This window comes from Muntiacus reevesi, chromosome 17 (genome assembly GCF_963930625.1).
Source record: "Muntiacus reevesi chromosome 17, mMunRee1.1, whole genome shotgun sequence".
Classification (NCBI taxonomy): Eukaryota; Metazoa; Chordata; class Mammalia; order Artiodactyla; family Cervidae; genus Muntiacus; species Muntiacus reevesi.
Window position 1 is genome coordinate 59,789,637 of NC_089265.1, and position 20,530 is coordinate 59,810,166.

Consider the following 20,530-nt stretch of genomic DNA (forward strand, 5'->3'; position numbering starts at 1 on the left):
CACCAGATCCACCACAGTGGAGCATAACTTCCTCATCCAGACCCAGGGGAGGGTGGGAGAACACGATCTGGGAATCCTCAGGAAGCCTGGCTTCAAATCCCAGGTGTTCTGACTCGGGTTATATCATGTCTTTCCCGGATTACACATCCCTGGGGATTTCACAGGTTACTGGTGTGGCTGGGGTGGGCTGGTGAGCGTTGAGAGAACACAGAAGCTCAGTCAGCTGCGTGCGCAGAGCCTCAGAAGATGGCAGACCTGGGACATCCGCAGTGACCGCATCTGTGTACGGAAGCCAGTGTTTACTGGTGCTTTTGAGGACAGGATCTCAGTCTTGATAATAGCTCTCCTGAGAGACACATGCAGAGCCCTTGTTTCACACAAAAGGAAACTAGGGCCCGTAGAAGGTAGTCACCCGCTGGAGGCCCCCGTTTGCTACATGCAAGTGCGGCTTGAAGTATGTTGTTGATTCTGTCCGGTCTCCAGGGGGTCTCCAATTGGTCTCCAATTTGGCATGCCCAGAATTGCAGAAACGAGGTGACGCTGAATCACCGGGCACAGACTCAGTCACCGGTGCTCCCAGTCTGGTGATCACATGGAGCCTGCACCTGGGCCGGGCGCCCCTCACCTAGGGTCAGCGCCTCCCCTCCCCCACGTCTGCTGAAGCCGCAGCTTGGGCTCCAGGACTGGCAGAGAAAGCATTGCATGCTCTCACGGCCAGCCGACCTGGCGCTGCCATGGACTCTGCCGTCTAACAGGAAGCGGTGTTTATCGTTACATTTGTGCGGGGCCCTTTCAGGCCCCGTATCCCAGCCAGGCCCCACCCCACCACCCGCTCCCTCTGGGGGATGCGTTGGTAGAGGTGGTGGGCTCTGTGCCCACGGAGCATTGCCCTGCGGGTCGGAATCTGGCTTCCAGTCTCCATCCTTCTGTGAATTGCTGCGTGGCCTTTAGCAGGTCACTTCCCCTCTCTGGCCCTCGTTGCCTCCCAGTGTAAACCAGCAATGATACTTGCTCTGCCGTCGTGAAGATGCAGTGAGGACGCAGAGGCAGACTGCTTCAGGAAGAGGCTGGCCTCCCCGCGGGAAGAGTTAGTCGGCTTTAGAAGACCCTCCTCTCCTCGTCTCCAAGCCCCGGGGGAGTACCCTGCAGCTGCCTCTGTGCTTACAACAGCCCGAGCTCAGGAATGGCCTTTCTTGCCCCCTGCAGGGTCCACCTGGCCTACCTGGTCCTCCAGGCCCCCCAGGACCACCGGGAGCTGTGATTAACATCAAAGGAGTAAGTTGGGGTGGGAAGGGAGAGAGACCTCCTGGGAAAGCGGAAACGGTCCCCTACTGGCCTGCGCTGGGGTCGGGTGTCCTCAACCCCCCTCTCTTTCTCGTTTCCAACAGGCTGTATTCCCGATTCCAGTCCGGCCACACTGCAAAACGCCTGTAAGTAGCAAACAGTATGGCCTTAAAGAGCAGGCTTTGGCACAGAAAGCAACTCAGAGAAGATAAGTTTTTAGCTTCTGTTTTGAGCCACTCTGTCAGTGTTCTCTCCGATGTCTTCAAGTGAGCAGGTGGCTCTGAATAATGTTAGGGCTTCTAAGGGCATACATGTGGACAATGTTTCTTTGCGATCAAAAAGCAGTGTCTTTTGCTATCTTCATGTGGACGCGTTAGCTTCGTGCTTGGAGCAGTATAAAAAAGGGGGAATAGATACTTTAAAACACAGAGGAGAATAAAAAGGCAGTTCTGACTCGTGATCTTCACGTTGGGAGCTTCAGGCTAAAATGTGTAACTATCCCTTCTTCACTGTCCTGTTTCTGCCCAGTACACAACGCTGAGAGGAGGGACTTCCTCTCGCTCTTTGTAATGACAAGACCAACTGTGACTCAGACAAACTCGCCAACTTGTCTAAGGTCACAGGAAGGACACAGCTGGGCCATCACTCGGGCCCCCTGGCACCCCTTGGCTCCCCAAGGGGTCAGGCACATGCCTGTTCACCCCACTGGTCAGCGCACTGTCCCTAGACCCGTATGAGGAGGGTCTAGTTTTTGTGGGGAAACGCCGGGAGGGTGGGCCTCTCCCCAGGCACAGGCATTAGTCACTGAACATAATAGTTCACTCAACAAGTATTTATCAAAGATTTACGAATGCCAAGTACATGTGAAGCCATAGAACTGCAGTGGTGAACTAGACAGGCGTGGCCTCTGTTCTCGGGAGCCTGCAAGTTACAATTTAGAAAGGTTCTTTGAAGCGGGTTCTTAATTCATGTCTGTAGGGGTGGCGATGAGATTTCGGTCAAGGGCTTTAAAATGACACAGTTTGAGTGTTTGCCCAGACATCTGTCCACGTCTAAACTTTGAAACAATCATTTCTGCAACCCAGAGCCTGGGAACTCTGGTCCTGAAGGCAGAGGGTAGGACCCCCTGTATAGGGGCCTACCTGGGTAAGGTGACCTGGGAGACGGCTGCCTCCCACCACAGACAAGGAAGCATAGCCTGGAGAGGCAATGTCTCTCTGTGAGCTGTTGCCCAGAGACCCTCCCAACAAACGTGATATCAGGCTTCAAATGGACCGACCGTGGGACAGAACTTGGAAAACTCGAGTGTTGGATAATGCTACCCCAAGTACTGTGACCTGTGCTAGGACCCTTTGCAGTGACCGTGGTCACTGGGGGTCATGATGTTACTTTAAAAATGCCAGAGAGGAGCTAAGAGCATTTGTTTCTGATTTCATGTTGCCTGGCTGGACACCATGCAGGCTTGAGTGTGGATTTTCTTGACCAGCTCTCAAAACGGACAGTTAAATAAGAAATGCTTCCTCTAACATCCAGCATTTCACAGGCCGTTTCTCATTTCATCCCCTTTCTAATACCGTAACAATTAACAGCTCACCCCTGGAGTGGAGGAACTTTATCAGCACAGCTGTAAGATACTTGCTTGGCATGGCTGCCTTTGTCCTTAACTTAGAAATGTTTTTCCTGGAAGATTCGTGTCCCCTCCGCACATCTTCTGTTGGTGACAACCTGAGCTTGTGACCTTCCACCCAAAAGTATGGGAGGATCTGGGATCAGAGGGATCATTTTTTTTTTTCTTACCAGTATTTTATTTTATTTTTTTTAATTTTTTTCCTTTTTTTTTATTTTTTATTTTTCAGTGGGTTTTGTCATACATTGACATGAATCAGCCATAGAGTTACATGTATTCCCCATCCCGGTCCCCCATCCCACCTCCCTCTCCACCCGATTCCTCTGGGTCTTCCCAGCCCACCAGGCCCGAGCACTTGACTCATGCATCCCACCTGGGCTGGTGGTCTGTTTCACCACAGATAATATACATGCTGTTCTTTCGAAACATCCCACCAGAGGGATCATTTTGATTCACATATTAGCTGGGAAAAAGCTGGAGGTGGGCTGATAAAAGGAAGGTGGCAGATAGCTCTGTTATTGAAAATAAGAAAGAAAGAAATACAGGAATCTGGGGATGAACTGCGAAGGAATATTATCTTGAACAGCTTGGACTCCAGACCCCTGGCACATAATGGGAAGTCCAGAATAGCACCCCAATCTAATGATAGCTCCTCTTTATTAATTATCACCACCATCAACTCCTGTTCTGGGTGCTCATCTTTGGCATAGCTAACGGCTGACCCGGGTTCCTGACTTAAGTGCATCACTTACCATCGCTTGACCTCTTATATGAGTCAGTCCTACCTGATCAGAAAGGAGGCCGAGAATGCTCACGGTTGGCCAGACCAGCATTGCCGTGACTTACCTTTCCCTTCGCAGAGTCGTCTAGCCCCATAGATCTCACCCTGGCTCAGCTGCAGGCTGCAGCCCCCACCCCTACACCTGCCAGGTGAAGGCCTGAGATGCTTTGCATTGAGGGGCCCTGGGGAGCTCAGGGCTTTGGGGGGCTCCCATATCCAAGGCAGGCCTGACTCCATGACCTTGCCCCTTGCCCCTAGGACAGGGGACTAGCTCCCTGCGCATATAAAAACCAGAACAGGGTTTACAGTGTATGACCTTGGCTTTCTCTCTCTCTTTCTAGGTTGGTACCACATATTCTGGGAATTCAGAACTCATCACTTTTCATGGTACACACTCCTGTCTTCACCTTACGTTTCTCTGAGATGTTTCCTGACCCTCCTATTGCTGCAGAGATGGTTTCCATTTGCCCAGTTCTGGGCGTAAACTAGGTGCTCTGGAAAGTCTGCATCGTGGGAGGGGTGGTCGTTGAACCAAGGCTGAACCAAGGGCACCTCTGTTTGTTAGTGTATTTGTGTGTGAAGCACCTCTGTTTGCTTCAGCTGCCTATTTTATGCATCTTGTCTGAGAATATTCCTCCTAACTAGTAGCCAGCACTCCATTTTTCCATTCGTGTGTTAGTTTGTTCATGATGCATCCACTGATGGCTTCTCCTCGCCCGGTGCTGTCCCATTCACTGGGGTGAGGCAGATGGATCCCAGGCTTTTCTTGCCACCCACGCCCTTAGCCTCTGCTGGGCGAAACCATTTAAGAAGTCATCACGGTGCAGAACACCGAGAGCTAAGGCAGGGAGGCCCTGGCGGCTCAGAAGGCCTTTGCCTGAGAGCGTTTCTGGACCAGCAGCGTCAGCGCTCCTGGAGCTTGTTAGGAATGGAGACCCCTGGGCCTCATCACAGACCTGCCAGGTCAGAAGCTGCATTTTCACAAGCTCCCTCTGAGGTGTGTACACAGACAGTGCATTGTGAGACACGCTGGCTCTGAGTGGTGCGTAAACATCAGCTTGTTTGCGGCCGGTGGGAGCTTATCTACCACTCATCAGACAAGAGATAGGCCAGGAGACGGGAGCCTGCAGGCGAGCAGTGACCCTGGTCCTCTGTCCCCACATGCTGTCACACCACGGGTGCCTGTTTTGATTGAGGAGTCTGGACACTTGCGGTTTAAACAGGGAAAGGCGCATTTTCCCCTGATCCTGACCTCCGGCTCGGCTCTGTCGCCCTGGCCTGCAGGCGGTGGTCCCCCTAATGGGGTCGAGCATCCCAGGGTTTTGGTCACATTTGGTCACAAAATCCAGGATGTTTGAGACTTCTTGTTCGGATCCAGTTCAAGGTTCTCCCTTCCTCTGGTGCCAAGTTGACCTTGGGGAGGAGCAGGTGGCGCTGGGTTTGTTTTTGTCGGATCCGCTGTGTGTGGGTGCACGCTGGTCATCCTCTCTCGGGAACCAGCTCAAAGCTCTGGTGTCCACCCACTCATCCAGGCGGGGAAACGGCACTGCCTCCTTTTCCCAACGCTGCACTCCCAGGAGGCTCCCTCGGAGCCCGTCTTCAAGATAAAGAGCTGGGGAGGAGGGAAGGCTCTCAGGCTGGCTCTGCAGAAACAGTGCTTCTCACAAGCCCTCTGGGAAATGGGATACGGCACTGTTGGCGTTCTTCCAGCTGTGAGCGGAATCCTTAGCACCCTTAACTGTCCTCTGCGGCACTCCTGGGACCTGCCTCCCTCCCCCTCACACCGCTGTGCTGCCCAGGCTTCGGTGACGTGGGGCCGAGCGCTTGACTGGGTGTCGAGGCTCAGTCCGCGTGCATGAGGCCATCCGAGGGAGCCCACTGTGGCCTCTGCTGTGCTCCCGTGATGCACTGCTGGCACCTTGATGATGGTACGTATCGCATCCTGCCTGGTGCTACCCTGACCGTGTCTGTCTCCCTGGGAGCTTCCCAAGGTCAGGAATTGTGTCTACTGCACCTGCCTCTGCCTCTCCATCCTACAGCAAAGGATTTTATACCCTCAATAAGCTTTTGTTTGTTGATTGGACTTAAGAGGCTCCATTTCAAAACCTGTCTCAAAAATGTCTTACATAGAATGAAGGTGTTTTTCCACTATCTTTTTCTTTTTTTTTTTTAATATGTATGTATTTGGTGGCAGGTGTTAAAGGAGAAAAAGGATCCTGGGGCCTTCCTGGCTCAAAAGGAGAGAAAGGCGACCCGGGGCCCCAGGGACCACCAGGTATCCCACTCTTGCTCTGGCTATTGCCCTTGATTTTTGTTCTTGAGAAAGCCAACAGAGCCAGTAAGTGAGGCTAATTACATTACCACCCTGCCTGCAAGCTCCATGAAATTCCAGAGAAACCCAGTCATGGGTGATGCGTGTTCAAGATGGAACATTGTCAGGAGAAACCAGAAGTTCCCATCATTCCAGCTTCATATGCAGAACAAGCCCCAGAGAGGACCAGGGAAGAGCCTAGGATCCCACAGGGTCACAGATCCTGGACTGGGGCTCATTTCCAAGCTGTGTCCCCTCTACCAGCTAAACCAATATGAGGGCATTTCAGCTAGGTACTCATCGTGTTCCTAGACACTGGTGTTTGAGTCTCTGAGACTGATTGTGAATTTTAGGAAGCGTTTCTCTTTCAGGCCCTCCTGTGGATCCAGCTTACCTGAGGCACTTTCTGAGCAGCTGGAAGGTGAGCTTTCTGAACCTTTGCGTTCCCACGTTCTCAGGCTTAAGTCAGAGGCTGGCTCATCCGACTCTTTCTGAGTGTTCTCTGAATGATCTTCCAGGGGGAAAACGGTGACAGGGGACTCAAAGGAGAAAAAGGAGATTCCAACAGCGGCTTCCCTGGCTTCCCTGTGTCAGGGCCACCGGGCCTGCCAGGCAGTCCAGGTCTGGTGGTGAGTAGTGACCCCTCTGCGTCCCCTTCCTCAGCGAATCCTGGAGTCACGCCACCCAGGGTGACTAGGCAGTTGGGAAGCAAGGGCCAGTCACAGGCTAGAGGCAGGCCTCGGGTGTCAGCCTCTCTCCCCTATGCTTGCTAACCGGTGGGGAGCCTGGCCGAGGCCACGGAGTAAAGGGAGCTGGCCAAGGCCTTGTGTATGCAGGTAGCTTCCATGTCACCCGCTGCATCGCCTTATTCACACCAGTGGTGGAAAAGCTGCTCAAGGCAAAGAGTTGTTAATGGTAGACACGTCAGATGATAGAGGCAGAAGCAAAGGTGAGGAAGATATTTTTAGAGTGGCTATTTGATTCTTCTGGAATTTCATCAAACCAGGAGCCCCTAAGTCAGCTTGGTCATCTTAGGATGAGAAGCTCCTCCAGGTCACAAGAAAGAAATTCAGTTTGTGTCTCCAATGAGATTATGACGAGATCATTGACCGTCAGGGGCCTGGAACGCGCCATGAGCAAGACAAAGCAAGCCGGGAGGCCAGGATTCTCCTCCCAGCTCTGCTGCCAATTTGCTCTGAGACCTTGGCCAAGCCCTCTCTGGGCCTCTGTTTCTCCATCTGTGAAATGCCAAGGCTGAACTAGATGACCTCCAGTGGACCTTGTAAGTCCAGGGCTCCATGGGCTTCTCTCCTGTCATTCAACAAAACGACTAGGCCGCTGCTCCTTAAGTCTCCCACCACCAGCTTGTCCCCAGGATTGAGGACGAAGATAACAGTAGCGGGAGCTTACGGACTTCTTACCAACGTCCTGCCAAAAAGACCAGGCTTCTCGTGACTGATAGCGCTTCCTCTCTTCTATTACCGTGCAGGGCCAGAAAGGGGAAGCTGTTGTCGGCCCCCAGGGACCCCCAGGTGCTCCTGGCCTGCCTGGGCCACCCGGCTTTGGGACACCTGGTTCCCCTGGGCCACCAGGACCCCCGGGACCACCAGGACCTTCAGCTATCCTAGGAGCAGGTCAGTACGTGAGTGACCACTTCTGGGTGGCATGTCGGAGCCACACTGTCTGACAGAGGCTGTTTCCTGGATTGAGCCTTCTTTCTTTTCTTTTGTTTTAAACTGAGATATCATTTGCATGCCAAAGAATTCCCTCACTGAAGTGGACGACTGAATGGTTTTTAATATATTCACAAGGCTGTGCAGCTTCACCTCTCCCTAACTCAGGACATTTTCATCATCTCAAATAGAAATCCTATACCAATTAGTAGTCACTCCTCTTTTCAAACCTTGATCTTTCCCTGATCTTGGAAACCACTGATCTACTTTCTGTCTCTATGGGTTTGCCTATTCTGGACATTTCATACCAGAGGAATCACACAGTATGTGACCTTTGGCTTCTTTCACTTACCATAATGTTTTCAGAGTTTCCCCATGTGTAGCATGTATCATTTTGTTTGTTCATTCATCAGCTGATGGACATTTATTTCCACTTTTTTGGCTACTATGTGTAATGCTGCAGTGAACATTTATATACAGGTTTTTATGTGAACGTATGCCTTCAGTTCTCTTGGGTTTATACCTAGGAGTAGAATTGCTGGGTCATATATGTGATTGAAGTGAAAGTGAAGTCACTCAGTCATATCTGACTCTTTGCGACACCATGGACTACTGTAGCCCCCCAGGCTCCTCCGCCCATGGGATTCTCCAGGCAAGAATAGTGGAGTGGGTTGCCATTTCCTTCTCCAGGGGATCTTCCCGACTCAGGGATTGAACCCGGGTCTCCTGCATTGCGGGCAGATGCTTTACCATCTGAGCCACCAGGGAACCCCAGTATATGTGATTGCTCTATATTTAACCCTTGGAGGAACTGCCAGACTGTTTTCGAAAGTGACTATAACATTTTGCATTCCCACTAGCAGTGTACAAAGGTTACAATTTCTCCTTGTTGTCATCATCATTCGTTATTATTATATCTTTTTTATTCTAGCCATCATTCATTCTTGTGAAGTGATATCTCATCGTGGTTTTGCTTTGCATTTCCCTGAAGACTGATAATGTTGGACATCTTTTCATGTGTGGGTGGAAACTTCTTGGCTGCTCTGTCAATGCCTGGGCCTAAAGGGACTTGAGAACCAACATTGAGTCTAACCCTCTATGTAAAAAATTTTTTTACCCCTTGGTACCTCACTTCCTCAAATGAAAAATGTGTGAAATAGAAGAAAATCTCCATTTATTGAATACTTACCAAGTGCCAGGCTATCTGCTAGTCACTCTCCTACATTATTTTATGGATTCCTACAAAGCCTTTCAAGGAAAGTATTAGCATCCCCATTTTATAGATGAGGAAAGTGAGGCCCAGAGATGTTTAGGAACCTTTCTAAGGTCACAGAGCCAATAAGTGGCACCAGATCAGGACCCAGGTCAGAGTCACTCTGAAGCCGGCATTCTTTCCGCTGTGCTCATGGTGGAAGACAACAGCAGTGCCGTAATAGCATGAATACCTCGTTTTTTGTTGCTTGGGTCGGCTTGAGCCAGGCGTGGCGGAAGCACAGCTGGAAAGAGCCCTACAGTGTCTGGGGCATCTGGGAGAACTTCACACAGGACTGGCTGGGGCAAGCGACAGAAATGGAACTCAAACTAGTTCAAGTAACAGGGAAGCTTACTGCATGTGAAGGAGGGGTGAACAGTCCGTTCGCGGGAGGGGCAGGCATGCAGTGAGACTTCAGATACAGCCGGGACCAGGGATTCAGTCGCTGTGAGAATTCTCTGTCTGTTGCTAAGCTTCTCTCTGAGCACAGCTTCATGCTTCTTCACCACAGACCACATCCTCTGCATGGTGGGAAATACCGACAACCTACAGCTTCCACTGTCATCTACAGGTCTTGGCCTTCTTTCTCAGCTTTCACTTGAAAAGCCTTGGCATGGGGTGTTGTGGGGACAGATGCTGACTGACCTGTCCTGGGCCAGATGCCCAACCCTGGGCCAGTCCCCTGTGGCCAGGAGGCGGGACCGCATGAGAACATGGCAGCTCCTTCTGGACCTGAACGGTCCTGGAGGTGAAGGGGGAGATCTCGGGAGCAGGCAGGGGTGCTGGTCCCATAGGTGCCCAGACAGCCTTGAGGGATCGATGGGAATCGCAAGAGGTGGCAGGACGTCGCAGAGTGAGCGCAGGATGCAGAGACTTGTCCACAGTAGCCCTAAACGCGGGGCCCCAGGACTCCCTGCTCCATGGGAAAGAGTTACCCTTCACACAGTATATGACGGTTCACAGTTTACAGAACACTCCCGTATCCATTATCCCAGCAACCAGGAGGAAGGTGAAATGGAGAAGATTATAAAACTCATCTTATGGATGAAGGCACCAAAGCTCAGAGAGGTTGAGAGACTGACTCAAGGTCACAGACACTAGGAAGAGGCATGGCTGGGGTCCACATCAAGTCCGCAGACCCTCTTTCCACTAGAGACTTTTGCCACTGTGTGTGAATGTCCAGGTCCTAGTCAGAATTGCAGGCTGGTGTGCACAACCTGAACAACCTCATGCAGTAGTTTTACTTTGCTGTATTAAGTCGCTTCAGTCCTGTCTGACTTTACGACCCCATGGACTGTAACCCGCCAGGCTCCCTGTCCATGGGGATTCTCCAGGCAAGAATACTGGAATGGGTCGCCATGCCCTCCTCCAGGGGATCTTCCCAACCCAGGGATGAACTGAACCTGCATCTCTTAACTTCTGCATTGGCAAGCAGGTTCTTTACCACTAACACCACCTGGGAAGCCCCAAGTTTTACTGGGACTTGTAGAAATATCCTTAACCCTGCCAAGAGTTTTGCAGATTTTGAGAGGCGACAAGAGGTTAGAAAGATAGGAGAACAGCAAAATAGCTGTAATGATATTTGTGTTTGCCTAAAGTAAGAGCTATTCATTTGGGAACCGCAAACTCCTAGGAAATTCAAGGATGTGCCTCAGGGAGCTATCATCCCACTAACATTCTAAGTAGAAAGGTGTGTGTGCGTGTATCTCTGTCCTAGGGGAGAGGGCCTTGATCTGATTTTTAAGGGCACTTTGATTTTTCAAAAGCTAAGAATCTCTGACTGGTTACTATACAGTTTGCAAAGCACATTCCTAGTTTGTATTTTTCTCTATTCTCAGCATAGGCTAGTGAAGAAGAAATATCTGTTTGTGTTTCACTGATGAAGCTGGGGTTCAGAGAGCTTGTTACTTCCCCAAGCTCACGCAGCTCAGAATCAACAAATCAGGGTCTTCAGTCTCCTGGCTGGAAGGCAAGGGCCCTGTCACTGCCCTGCCCTGCCCTCCTCTAGCTTGGCACCTTTTCTTTTTTCTGAGTCTTCTTCCTCTGTTCAGTAATTACCTGTTTGTTTCTTGGGACAAGTAAGTTGTATGAATCAGGGCATTTGGGGATGCAAGTGACAGAAAACTCAACTCAGACTGACTTATACAAACAACAGAAACAAGAAATGTATTCACTTACAAAACTGGGAAGTCTTAGGCGTGACCTCATTCAGGGCTGCAGTTAAGAATCTCAGCTCTCCCCTGAGCCAGCCACATGTGGCTGAGTCATAGCTGGGCCCAGAGCTCCTAAGATTCAGTTACAAGGTGCAACGCCTGCAGTGTTGTGAGCAAGGTGCTGAACACTCTCTCAGTAATTGGCTAACATCAGGGGCATTTTGCAGACAGTATGCTTTTCTGTAACTTCTCTTTCCTGCTTTGTCTTAGCTGTGGCTCTTCCAGGCCCACCTGGCCCTCCAGGACAACCAGGGCTTCCCGGATCCAGAAACCTGGTCAGTATTATCATCAGGGAGTCTTCATCCTTCTGCTTTGGATGAGTTTGTTTAGAATGGTGGGTGCAATGTTTAGGGGCTGGCACACCTTCTCTGGTGGAGTTGGGCCTCCATGACAACAGAATTGGTATCATTCCACAAACAGGATATTGTCTCTTTGGGTGACTTAGTAAGTAAAAAGATGCAGGCGACAAAATCACGTATGATTTAGGTTCCACAAGAGCCAATTGTGTTACATCAAAAAACCCAGGCACAAGAGTGTAAACAGCATTCGGGAGACCCTGTGCCGGTCACATTTCCCCTGGGTGACGCAGCGATCTCCCTCTTACTGAAGAATGCCTCTCGTACCTTCGTTACCCTGCGGATCGCCTCGCTCTGTGACACCCGGGGGCTACTTCGAGGCAAGAGAGAGGAACAAATGCCTCCTTATGGTGTCAGAAGTCCTGGCAATGCACGTTGGGCTCTGATAGGTTTTAGCTGGAGATTTGGGCTGCCAGATGAAAAACTGTCCAACAGTTGGTGAAATTTTGATATTTGGTGCCTTTGGGGGATGTCTGGGTCATTTTAATGCACAAAGTCATTATCTTCAAAGCTAGGCAAAAATTAACTTTTTATATTCTTTCTCAGTTGAAAAGAATAATAAGAGTTTCCTTGTCTGGTATTTCTCTGAGACTTGATACTTCTTGATAGATTTCTCCTGCTTTTATGTCTGTGCCTAGAAAGGCCAAGATGATTTTCTAACCTTTGGCAATTGTCTAGACAGAGAAATTATAGACCCCTATTTTCTTCTATTTATTTATTATTGGAACTACTCAGCCAGGCAAAAAAAAAAAGGTTCAGGACCTAGGTAGAGTCACTGTCTTGTGTATATTTCTTAATCCAAATGAAAACACTTTTGAAACCCTGTAAGGAGCAGCATGAGCTAACATAATAAATGTAACAAGGGTGCAACTCACGCCAATGGAAGCGGCGATACCTACCCATGATTTTACGAGTACCAATGCCCAACAGAGCCAGCTCTACTGACAGTTTTTAAATGTCTTCAAGCTCACAGGATATTATCTTCTCTGTTTAATTTTTTCATTGTAAATGAGATTTATGTTTCAAGGTAATGAATGTTTTTGTTTGATCAAAAGGAAAGTCCTTTGGTTATTGATGAAGTTATGTATCTCTGTGGCACAATAACCTTTTCACTGACTGGGAGGGGATGACTTTACAAAGAGGCTGGGCTTCCAAATCGCACCTTTGCTCTGATGCTAACCGCAGTGTTTGGTATTTAAAATTACCTAACAGGTTACAACGTTTAGCAACATGGATGACATGTTACAGAAAGCACATTTGGTCATAGAAGGGACTTTCATCTACCTGAAGGACAGCACCGACTTTTTCATTCGGGTCAGAGATGGTTGGAAAAAATTACAGGTAATTCTTAAACCCCTTTTTTAACTGACTGTCTCCAAGTACCCTCTAAAAATCACAGTCTACTCCTGTAAATGCCATTTTTCTGATTTGAAAATGCACAAACAGTTTCCAGTTGATGTTTCATATTCAACATCCCCTTTTCCTTAAAGCTGGGAGAACTGATTCCCATTCCGGACGACAGCCCTCCTCCGCCTGCGCTTTCCAGCAATGTGAGTGCTCTCCCTGCCTACTTCTGGCTCCTTCATTCATCAGCACTGACTGCGTCCCCTGGCACCCAGCATCCAGCTCTCTGACTCCCGACAGCCAGCCCTGCAGGGTTCACTATCTGGCAGGAGCCCAGAAACTACCAAGTGCCAAAAGAACGTTCTCACACTGGACGGCCGGGGCGGGGGGCGGGTAGGGGTGGAGGAGGTGGCGCTGGACCCAGAGGCTGGAGACCTGCCATTCCTGTGTCACAGCTGAATCCTCTTGGGCAAGGGACTCCCCGTCTCTTGGCATCAGTTTACTGATCTGTGAGAACATGGTTGGCATAGGCAATCTAGGAGGACCCTTTAATATTTGATGCTGAGACTTCCTTGCCGATCAGAACATCAACAACTTGCATTGTCCACTGTCTTAACCTTACCGCTACCCTGGGTGCTGTCACTCCCACTTTGCTCGTGAGGAAACTAAGGCTCTGAAGAGGTGCCTTGCTCTATGAAGTGAATGAGTTTTTTGTAAAACATGGGAATTCTGCTTTTTGGTTCAGTGCTCTTTCTAAAAGTCTTGAGAATATTGCTCCCTTTCTGAGGATCATTTTTCATTTGTGCATGAAATTCTTCAGTTAAGTGTGGTCCGAAGACCATGACAAACTCTTTAAGACAGCTTTTCAGGCAACAGTGCACTTGTACCTTGATGTACAGTGAAGAACAGCGGGAATGCGTGTTCAGGATGTTTGTTTTCTTTTTTTACCCGACAGCCTCATCAGCCTCAACTTCCGCTGACATCTATTTCAAATGTCAATTACGGCAGACCTGCAGTAAGTACCGTTCATGCGTTCACTCTACAAGCGCCAGAAGTATGTCTGCCGTGGGCCAGGCCCCATGCTTAGTATGCAGCTTGTTTAGATAATTGCCGGAACCTCAGTTGCAGGAAACACAAGGCCTGGGGACTCTTGTCCCTGTTGAGTCTGTCCCACTGTCTCTACAGACCAGCCCCTGCAGACGTCTTTCCTCCTGCCTCCTCTCCACCCCACCCAAGGACACAGACACAGGTTACCTCTGCAAAACTTGCATACAGCTTAGGGCTGCTATGGCACTGATCCTGGCCCCAGCTCTGTGACCTTCAGCCGCAGGGCCCAGTACTACCTGGCTCCATTCAGAGTCTTGGGAGAGGCAGTCCACATGGCTCAGACTCCCTCCCAGCCAAATCGAGAGCAGCCAAGAGAATGAAACGGAATGGCCTAAGGCCACTCTCTACCAAATATTCTGGGGACAGTCTTCAGAGCACAGGGCGTGAACTTGGCGGGCGCTGGGAACACGTTCCCTGTAGTGCTGCCCTCTGCCCAGCAGCAGACCTGTGGGGCATGGTGAGTCTGCAGGACCTGTAGGACCCAGAAGGAAGCAACGTCGGAAAGTCTGCAACCCTGCAGTGGGTCTAGTCTGGAAATGCAGACTTGGGAGTCTTCAGTAAAGCCATGGCTGTTGTCTTGGGGAGGAAGGATTCCTAAAAGAGAATCTATATGGTGAAGAGAGACTGGACTGTGAGGGGCAAACATAAAATGCACGGACCAGAGAAATATGAGAAGGAAACTGAGGCGCTATTGCCAGAGAGGAAAGAATGCCAAGCAAGGTAGAAGCCGACAATGTCAAATGCTGCCAGGAGGCCCATGGAAAGAGCTAAACGGTGTTGTTGAAATTGAGAAACTAGGGAAAAGCATTTCTGCAGCACGGAGGGACGCCAACAAGATTCTAGGTGGTGGCAGAGTAGGTGGGGGGTGAGGAAACAGAGAAGCAAGTATAGGTAACCCTTCAAAAAGCTTAGCTATGCGGGGAGAGATAAGGGCAGTGGCTACAAAAAGTTTTTAAATAGTGTGTTATAAATTCTGAAGTAATACATATCCATTTTAGAAAGTCTAGACAATGAATAAAAAGAATGGAGAAGAAAATAATCACATAATTTTACAAAACTATCCACAAAATAACTATTTTAGCATTTGATTGTTGAAATGTCATTGTCTTCATAAAAATGAAAGCTGTTCGTTATAGAAGTGGTCCAGCAGTTAAAGATACAGGAACGTGAGAACACAGAAGCCCCCAGTCCCACCATTCAGAAGCAGCCATGGCTCCAGGCCTTCTGCGTCTCCTTAAAGAGGGGGACATGGTAGTGATGGGGTCAGAGGTGTGGCAGGGAAGCCCCTCTCACCGCTGCTCCTTTCCTGGTGTCCGCTAGGAAAGTGCGTTCTCGTGGAGCCTCTTGTGACCGCCCTTGGGTATAGTCCCCAGAGGCACAGCGGCTGGAGGGTGATGAGTCCAGAGGGTCTCTTCCCTCATGTGCCACGGTCTTCAGACATATAAGAAGAGGAAGATGGGTTTAAGATATTGTTCTTTCCTGGAGACTTGGGCCCAGGTCCTGCACCAGCTCTGTGCTTCCCCAGCTCTATGCTAATGAGATAAAAGTTACTTCTGACATGAGGTTGAGGAGGGGGATGACTGCTCCTTGATTATGAAATGTAATTCAGAGGCTACAGCAGAAAGGGCTGGGAAAGAAGGCTGGGTTTGGGGAGAGAAAGGATGGAGGAAGAAGATCACAGAATGGCTTTTATCTGGGCTACTGACCAAGGTGTCAGGAATGTGAGGCTAGAATTATTGTGTGATCCCTGGTTTCTCAGAGTCTGTCCCAACAGTCTTCATGATAAATGTCACGGCCTTCTCCTTTCAATGCCTTTTTCCTCTGGTCCCCCAGGATCAGCCCCAGACCTACTCAGGAGGTGGGAGAAAGGGCAGGAGGCAGATAGTTTGATGCACCTCTGAGATCTAGGACCAAAGCCAGCTTAAAAAGCTCCTAGAAACTCAACGAAGGGCAGACCCAGAAGTCTCCAACAGATGGCCTGCCTGCAGGCTGAATTCAGATCTCTGAAGTGCTTTAGTTTGTTTTTCTCATACATTTCATAAGAAATGTCTACTAGTTAGAGCGGTTCAGATTGCTGAACCAGACTGCTTTGGGAGACCTGGGCTCTCCTTCACTGGAGATGGTCACACCTGGGCTGGGAGCCCAGTGTCAGGTAGAGGAGGAACAAGGTGACCTCCAGCGTGCCTTCCAATGCAGCGAGTCTGGGGCCTTATTAGCAACATGTGATGGGTATGGGAGTTGGAGTTTGCTATCAATTCTCCAACTGCACTGTCTTTTCTCTCACTTTTTGCAGCTACACTTGGTTGCTCTGAACACGCCGTTTTCTGGGGACATTCGAGCTGATTTCCAGTGCTTCCAGCAGGCCAGGGCCGCAGGACTGTTGTCCACCTACCGAGCATTCTTATCCTCCCATTTGCAAGATCTCTCCACAGTTGTAAGGAAAGCAGAGAGATATAGCCTTCCAATAGTGAACCTCAAGGTAAAACTAAATATGGTTCCCGTCTCCACAGGGACTAAGGGCAGTTGCCACTCCTAACACCTTCAGAAGTGTGCTGTTTCGAGGCCCTGATTAGTTGTGTGACTTTGGGTGGGTTACCTTCCCTCTCTGGGCCTCAGTCCCCTTATGTTTGCAATAGCCCTTCCTGCTTAGATAGTTTGTGGCCCTTGGAGCAAACGGGAGGGATAGTAATAACCTCTTTCATTCATGTAGCTTTCCTGTTTGTTTATAACGCACTTCATATCTGTTCTAATAGATACTTCCAATAAAAATGGGAGTTATTGTTTTCTCAGTTTGTGGGGAAACCGAGGCTTACAGGGAGTAACAGTTCACTCAGAGTAACTATAAACTGGAATTGGTGTCCTTGATCCGCACGTCCAGGGCTCTTGTTCCACCCAAGGGCGCCTTCTGGAGAGAACTGCCTGAGGGGCACCGAACCACTGCCCTGCGCCCTGGCTTGCTTCCCTCGGGCATTTCTGTGCCCGTGTTCACGGGCAAGGCGGGGCCTCCCTGCACCCTCCATTGCACAGTGGAAACAGCCTACTCCTTTAGGGCTACGGAAGAGCAGCTCTAATGCTGCTCACACATATCCTGGGTCCTGACTCCTAGCCAGATTTTAAAGGTACTTTGAGACCCTTTGATCCCTGTGATCCCAGTACTCCAGCCTGGAAGCTTGAGCCTGGCAGGTTCATCCTGACCCCACACACAGCACTCCTATCCCCTCTTCCAAGGCTCTGTTCTACCATTTCAGCCACTCAGATTGTCTGTGTTCTTAGGCTATAAATAACTGAAGGAGGAGGAGTGGGAGATTCACCTCCACATCACCCACTGTGCTGTGCATAGTCGTGTCCAGCTCTTTGTGACCCGTGGACTTTAGCCTGCAGGCTCCTCTGGCCACGGGGATTCTGCAGGCAAGAATACTGGAGAGACTGAACCCAGGTCTCCCACATTGCAGGCAGATTCTTTACCATCTAAGGCACCAAGGAAGCCTCACCCATGTGTATATTAGCACAAATTTGAAGCTCAGTATATAATTATAAAGGCTTCCTTGGTAATTCAGATGGTAAGGTATCTGCCTGCAATGCAGGAGACCTGGGTTTGAGCCCCTAGTCAGGAAGACCCCTGGGGAAGGGAATGGCAACCCACTCCAGTGTTCTTGCCTGGAGAATCCCATGGACAGGCTGTGGGGTCGCAAAGAGTCGGACGCGACTAAGCGACTAACACTTTCACTTTCATATAATTATACAGTGTTTAAAATAGCAATAATAAAAACCTGAAACACATTTTTGATGGGGAAGAGACATTATGCACGTATAGTAAAAGAAATTACTTCAAGAAATAAGGCCATAAAGCTGAAAGGGTTCCAAGGATAGATTATAAAATCAAACCAAAGTATTTCCCAAGTTCTCACTCTGTCCGGGATATGGGATTAGAGTTGGGGGCTTCCAAGCTTTGAAGAATGGACAAATACTTGTAAGCTGTTTGTATAATGATTCTAATGTAGCATTTTTGTCTCCACAGGGCCAAGTACTTTTTAATAATTGGGACTCAATTTTTTCTGGCCACGGAGGTCAGTTCAATACACACGTTCCAATATATTCCTTTGATGGCCGAGATGTAATGACAGATCCTTCCTGGTAAGTAGAGGTTGAAGCCTTTGAAGTATATCATGTGATAGATAGCTTTAGGAAACAGTCTAACAATGGGCTACCCTTATCAGCTACTCCTCTGAGGTGTTGCCAGGATAAAACCCCAGTGAGGCAGCCAGAGGCCTTGGAGAGAGCCCGGCCTTGAAGTTAGGAGACCTGGGTCCAGTAAGTTCATATGGACCTTGGGTAAGGCACTTCCACTCTGAGCTTCAGTTGCCTCACTTGTCAAATGGGCAGAACAATCATATCCATACCATGATAATGCTGTGAGCATAAAAAGGTAAGTGTGAGAATATCTAGTATACAGTAGGCACTTGATTAATGGTAAGTAATGCTTTTGTTGGTGATTCTTTAACCCTCTCCTGTGAGTTGCACTCTAATTCTTTGAAAATTATGTATGCTTTTAAGAATACAACAACTCAATAAATCTTTCCTCATTGTCTACTGTATGCCAGGCCTGATGTCAGGCCTGGAAGGCACAGTAATAAACCTACATACACAGCTCCTCCCTTTTCAAAGCTTATAGTCTGTGGGAAGACAGACACAGACTAGCTACCATTCTAGACATGATATTGTCATTGGAAAATGAAGAAACAGCTAAGACGGTAGGAGCACGGAGGAAATAGTCATCATTCCTTAGCAGTGAGAAGAAGGAAGGCTTCCTGTAAGTTGGGTCATTTAATGGACTTTGAAAGAGGACAAGGAATCGCTGAAAGTGGAAGTGAGGCCATTCTAGACTAAGGGCACTCATCAAAGGCTCAAATTCACAGAAGTAGAGAGTAGGATTTCGGAGCAGGTAGAAAGTGGATATGGTCGGAATGTAGTGTGTTCAGAAAGTTGGAAACAGTGATAGACAGAAAGACAGAAAAGTGATGTGCGGAGAGTTCAGGAGTTCGACTTAACTCGCTAGACTAAGGCTGATTTCCTTGCCAAGGTATGCCACAAAGAAGGGTCATTTCAAAAAGTAACACAGCAAACTTCCTTTGTAGGCCCCAGAAGGTCGTCTGGCATGGCTCCAGCACCCACGGAGTCCGGCTTATGGACCAGTACTGTGAAGCGTGGAGAACCGCCGACATGGCAGTCATGGGCTTGGCCTCCCCGCTGAACACGGGGAAGATTCTGGACCAGAAAGCATACAGCTGTGCTAACCGGCTAATTGTGCTGTGCATCGAAAACAGTTTCATGACAGATGCGAGGAAGTAACAACCCTCCCATGCTTCTTAAGAGTTTTCCAATTTTTTTATGTGAAGAGTTGACACTGAAATCTAAAATGTTTAAGCGTTGTAAATATTAGTTTTTTATTACACATTCGTCACAACAGCAACCAAAGAAAACATACCTCAATACACTCAAAACTGAAGACATAAAGGCCTCAGATCAAAGACAAACTCTGATCCATCTATTGGTGCTAGATTCTGCAGGAAACTCCATGCAGTGTAAACACATCCCAACACCGTTGAGAGCAAGTTAAAACAAAGAGCAGGTTAGAAGCAAAGACCTTGGCATTCCGCCCACTGCATCCTTCAGACAGTGATTTCCTCCTTTTAACCATTGCTGAGTATAAGATGTCCTTCATGCTTTCTTACCAAGCCAGTGTTCAGAAATGTTACCCCTTTCTAAGTTATGTGCAGACCAAACACTTTGTTCTTTAGTATACATCCATTGTTTGCAACTGCTGTTTATATAGACAGAACTGCTCAAAATGATCCCATTTGTATTTTCTGACATTACAGACTTTAATGTTTTCTTCCGAAAATATTATTGCCATCATACTTTAGGAGTTTTATACTTTTACACAATCATATTTCAGTATGGCATCTGTTTATATGAATGACTTGCTGGAAAAGTTTAAGTTCCCAATGATCTGAAACTAGAGAAGAAATACCACATAATTACTTCCTTTCCCTTGGTGGCCCTTTTCCCTACCCCCATCCCGATTTTATGACTTCCATTTGGCAATTCTTGAATTATAACTCCCTTTGAACAAACAGGTTCATGAGGATAAATTTTCTGAGACACATATATCTTCATGCTGTATACGTTGGCTCTTTTTTTTCCCATGTAATAAGTGAACATAAAAACATCTTTTCCAGGCGCTTTCTTCTGTTTGACTTTTCCCCCTCCGCGCCTTTGTTCCTCATCACTGATGTGGAAGTGGCCCTCAGGCAGGATTGCTAACCCTGTCACGGCCACTTGTGTGTCCCCTCAGGAGATGATCCGAAAACGGGAAGATTTTCCCATCATCCTCTTCTGCTCCTGTGTGTTGTCTTCCACTCGGCGAGGGCAGCATGGCGCACGCAGAGGAGTCCCGGTGTGACAAGCAGGATCAGCTGTATCTCAATGCATGATGTGGGCAGATCTGCCTTTTTCTCTCAAGGAGGTTGAGATCAAATAAGTAATATCAGCTCTCAGTTCTAAATATCAGACGTACATAAG

At 48.7% G+C, this 20,530-nt stretch overlaps 1 protein-coding gene across 4 annotated transcripts in view; it reads left to right on the forward strand.

The window, feature by feature from the left end:
• Positions 1-20,186, forward strand: part of COL15A1 (collagen type XV alpha 1 chain) — a 101,646-nt gene extending 81,460 nt beyond the window's left edge. For all 4 annotated transcript variants that reach the window (XM_065907783.1, XM_065907786.1, XM_065907785.1 and 1 more), the window contains 14 exons: positions 1,207-1,275; positions 1,389-1,430; positions 4,034-4,079; positions 5,887-5,967; positions 6,375-6,424; positions 6,522-6,632; positions 7,493-7,637; positions 11,352-11,416; positions 12,710-12,838; positions 12,988-13,047; positions 13,797-13,856; positions 16,242-16,427; positions 17,967-18,082; positions 19,084-20,186. In XM_065907783.1, coding sequence (XP_065763855.1) covers positions 1,207-1,275; positions 1,389-1,430; positions 4,034-4,079; positions 5,887-5,967; positions 6,375-6,424; positions 6,522-6,632; positions 7,493-7,637; positions 11,352-11,416; positions 12,710-12,838; positions 12,988-13,047; positions 13,797-13,856; positions 16,242-16,427; positions 17,967-18,082; positions 19,084-19,297 — 1,374 coding nt within the window. In that variant the 3' untranslated portion in view covers positions 19,298-20,186. The remainder of the gene's footprint in view (positions 1-1,206; positions 1,276-1,388; positions 1,431-4,033; positions 4,080-5,886; positions 5,968-6,374; positions 6,425-6,521; positions 6,633-7,492; positions 7,638-11,351; positions 11,417-12,709; positions 12,839-12,987; positions 13,048-13,796; positions 13,857-16,241; positions 16,428-17,966; positions 18,083-19,083) is intronic.
• The last annotated feature ends 344 nt before the right edge of the window (positions 20,187-20,530 follow it).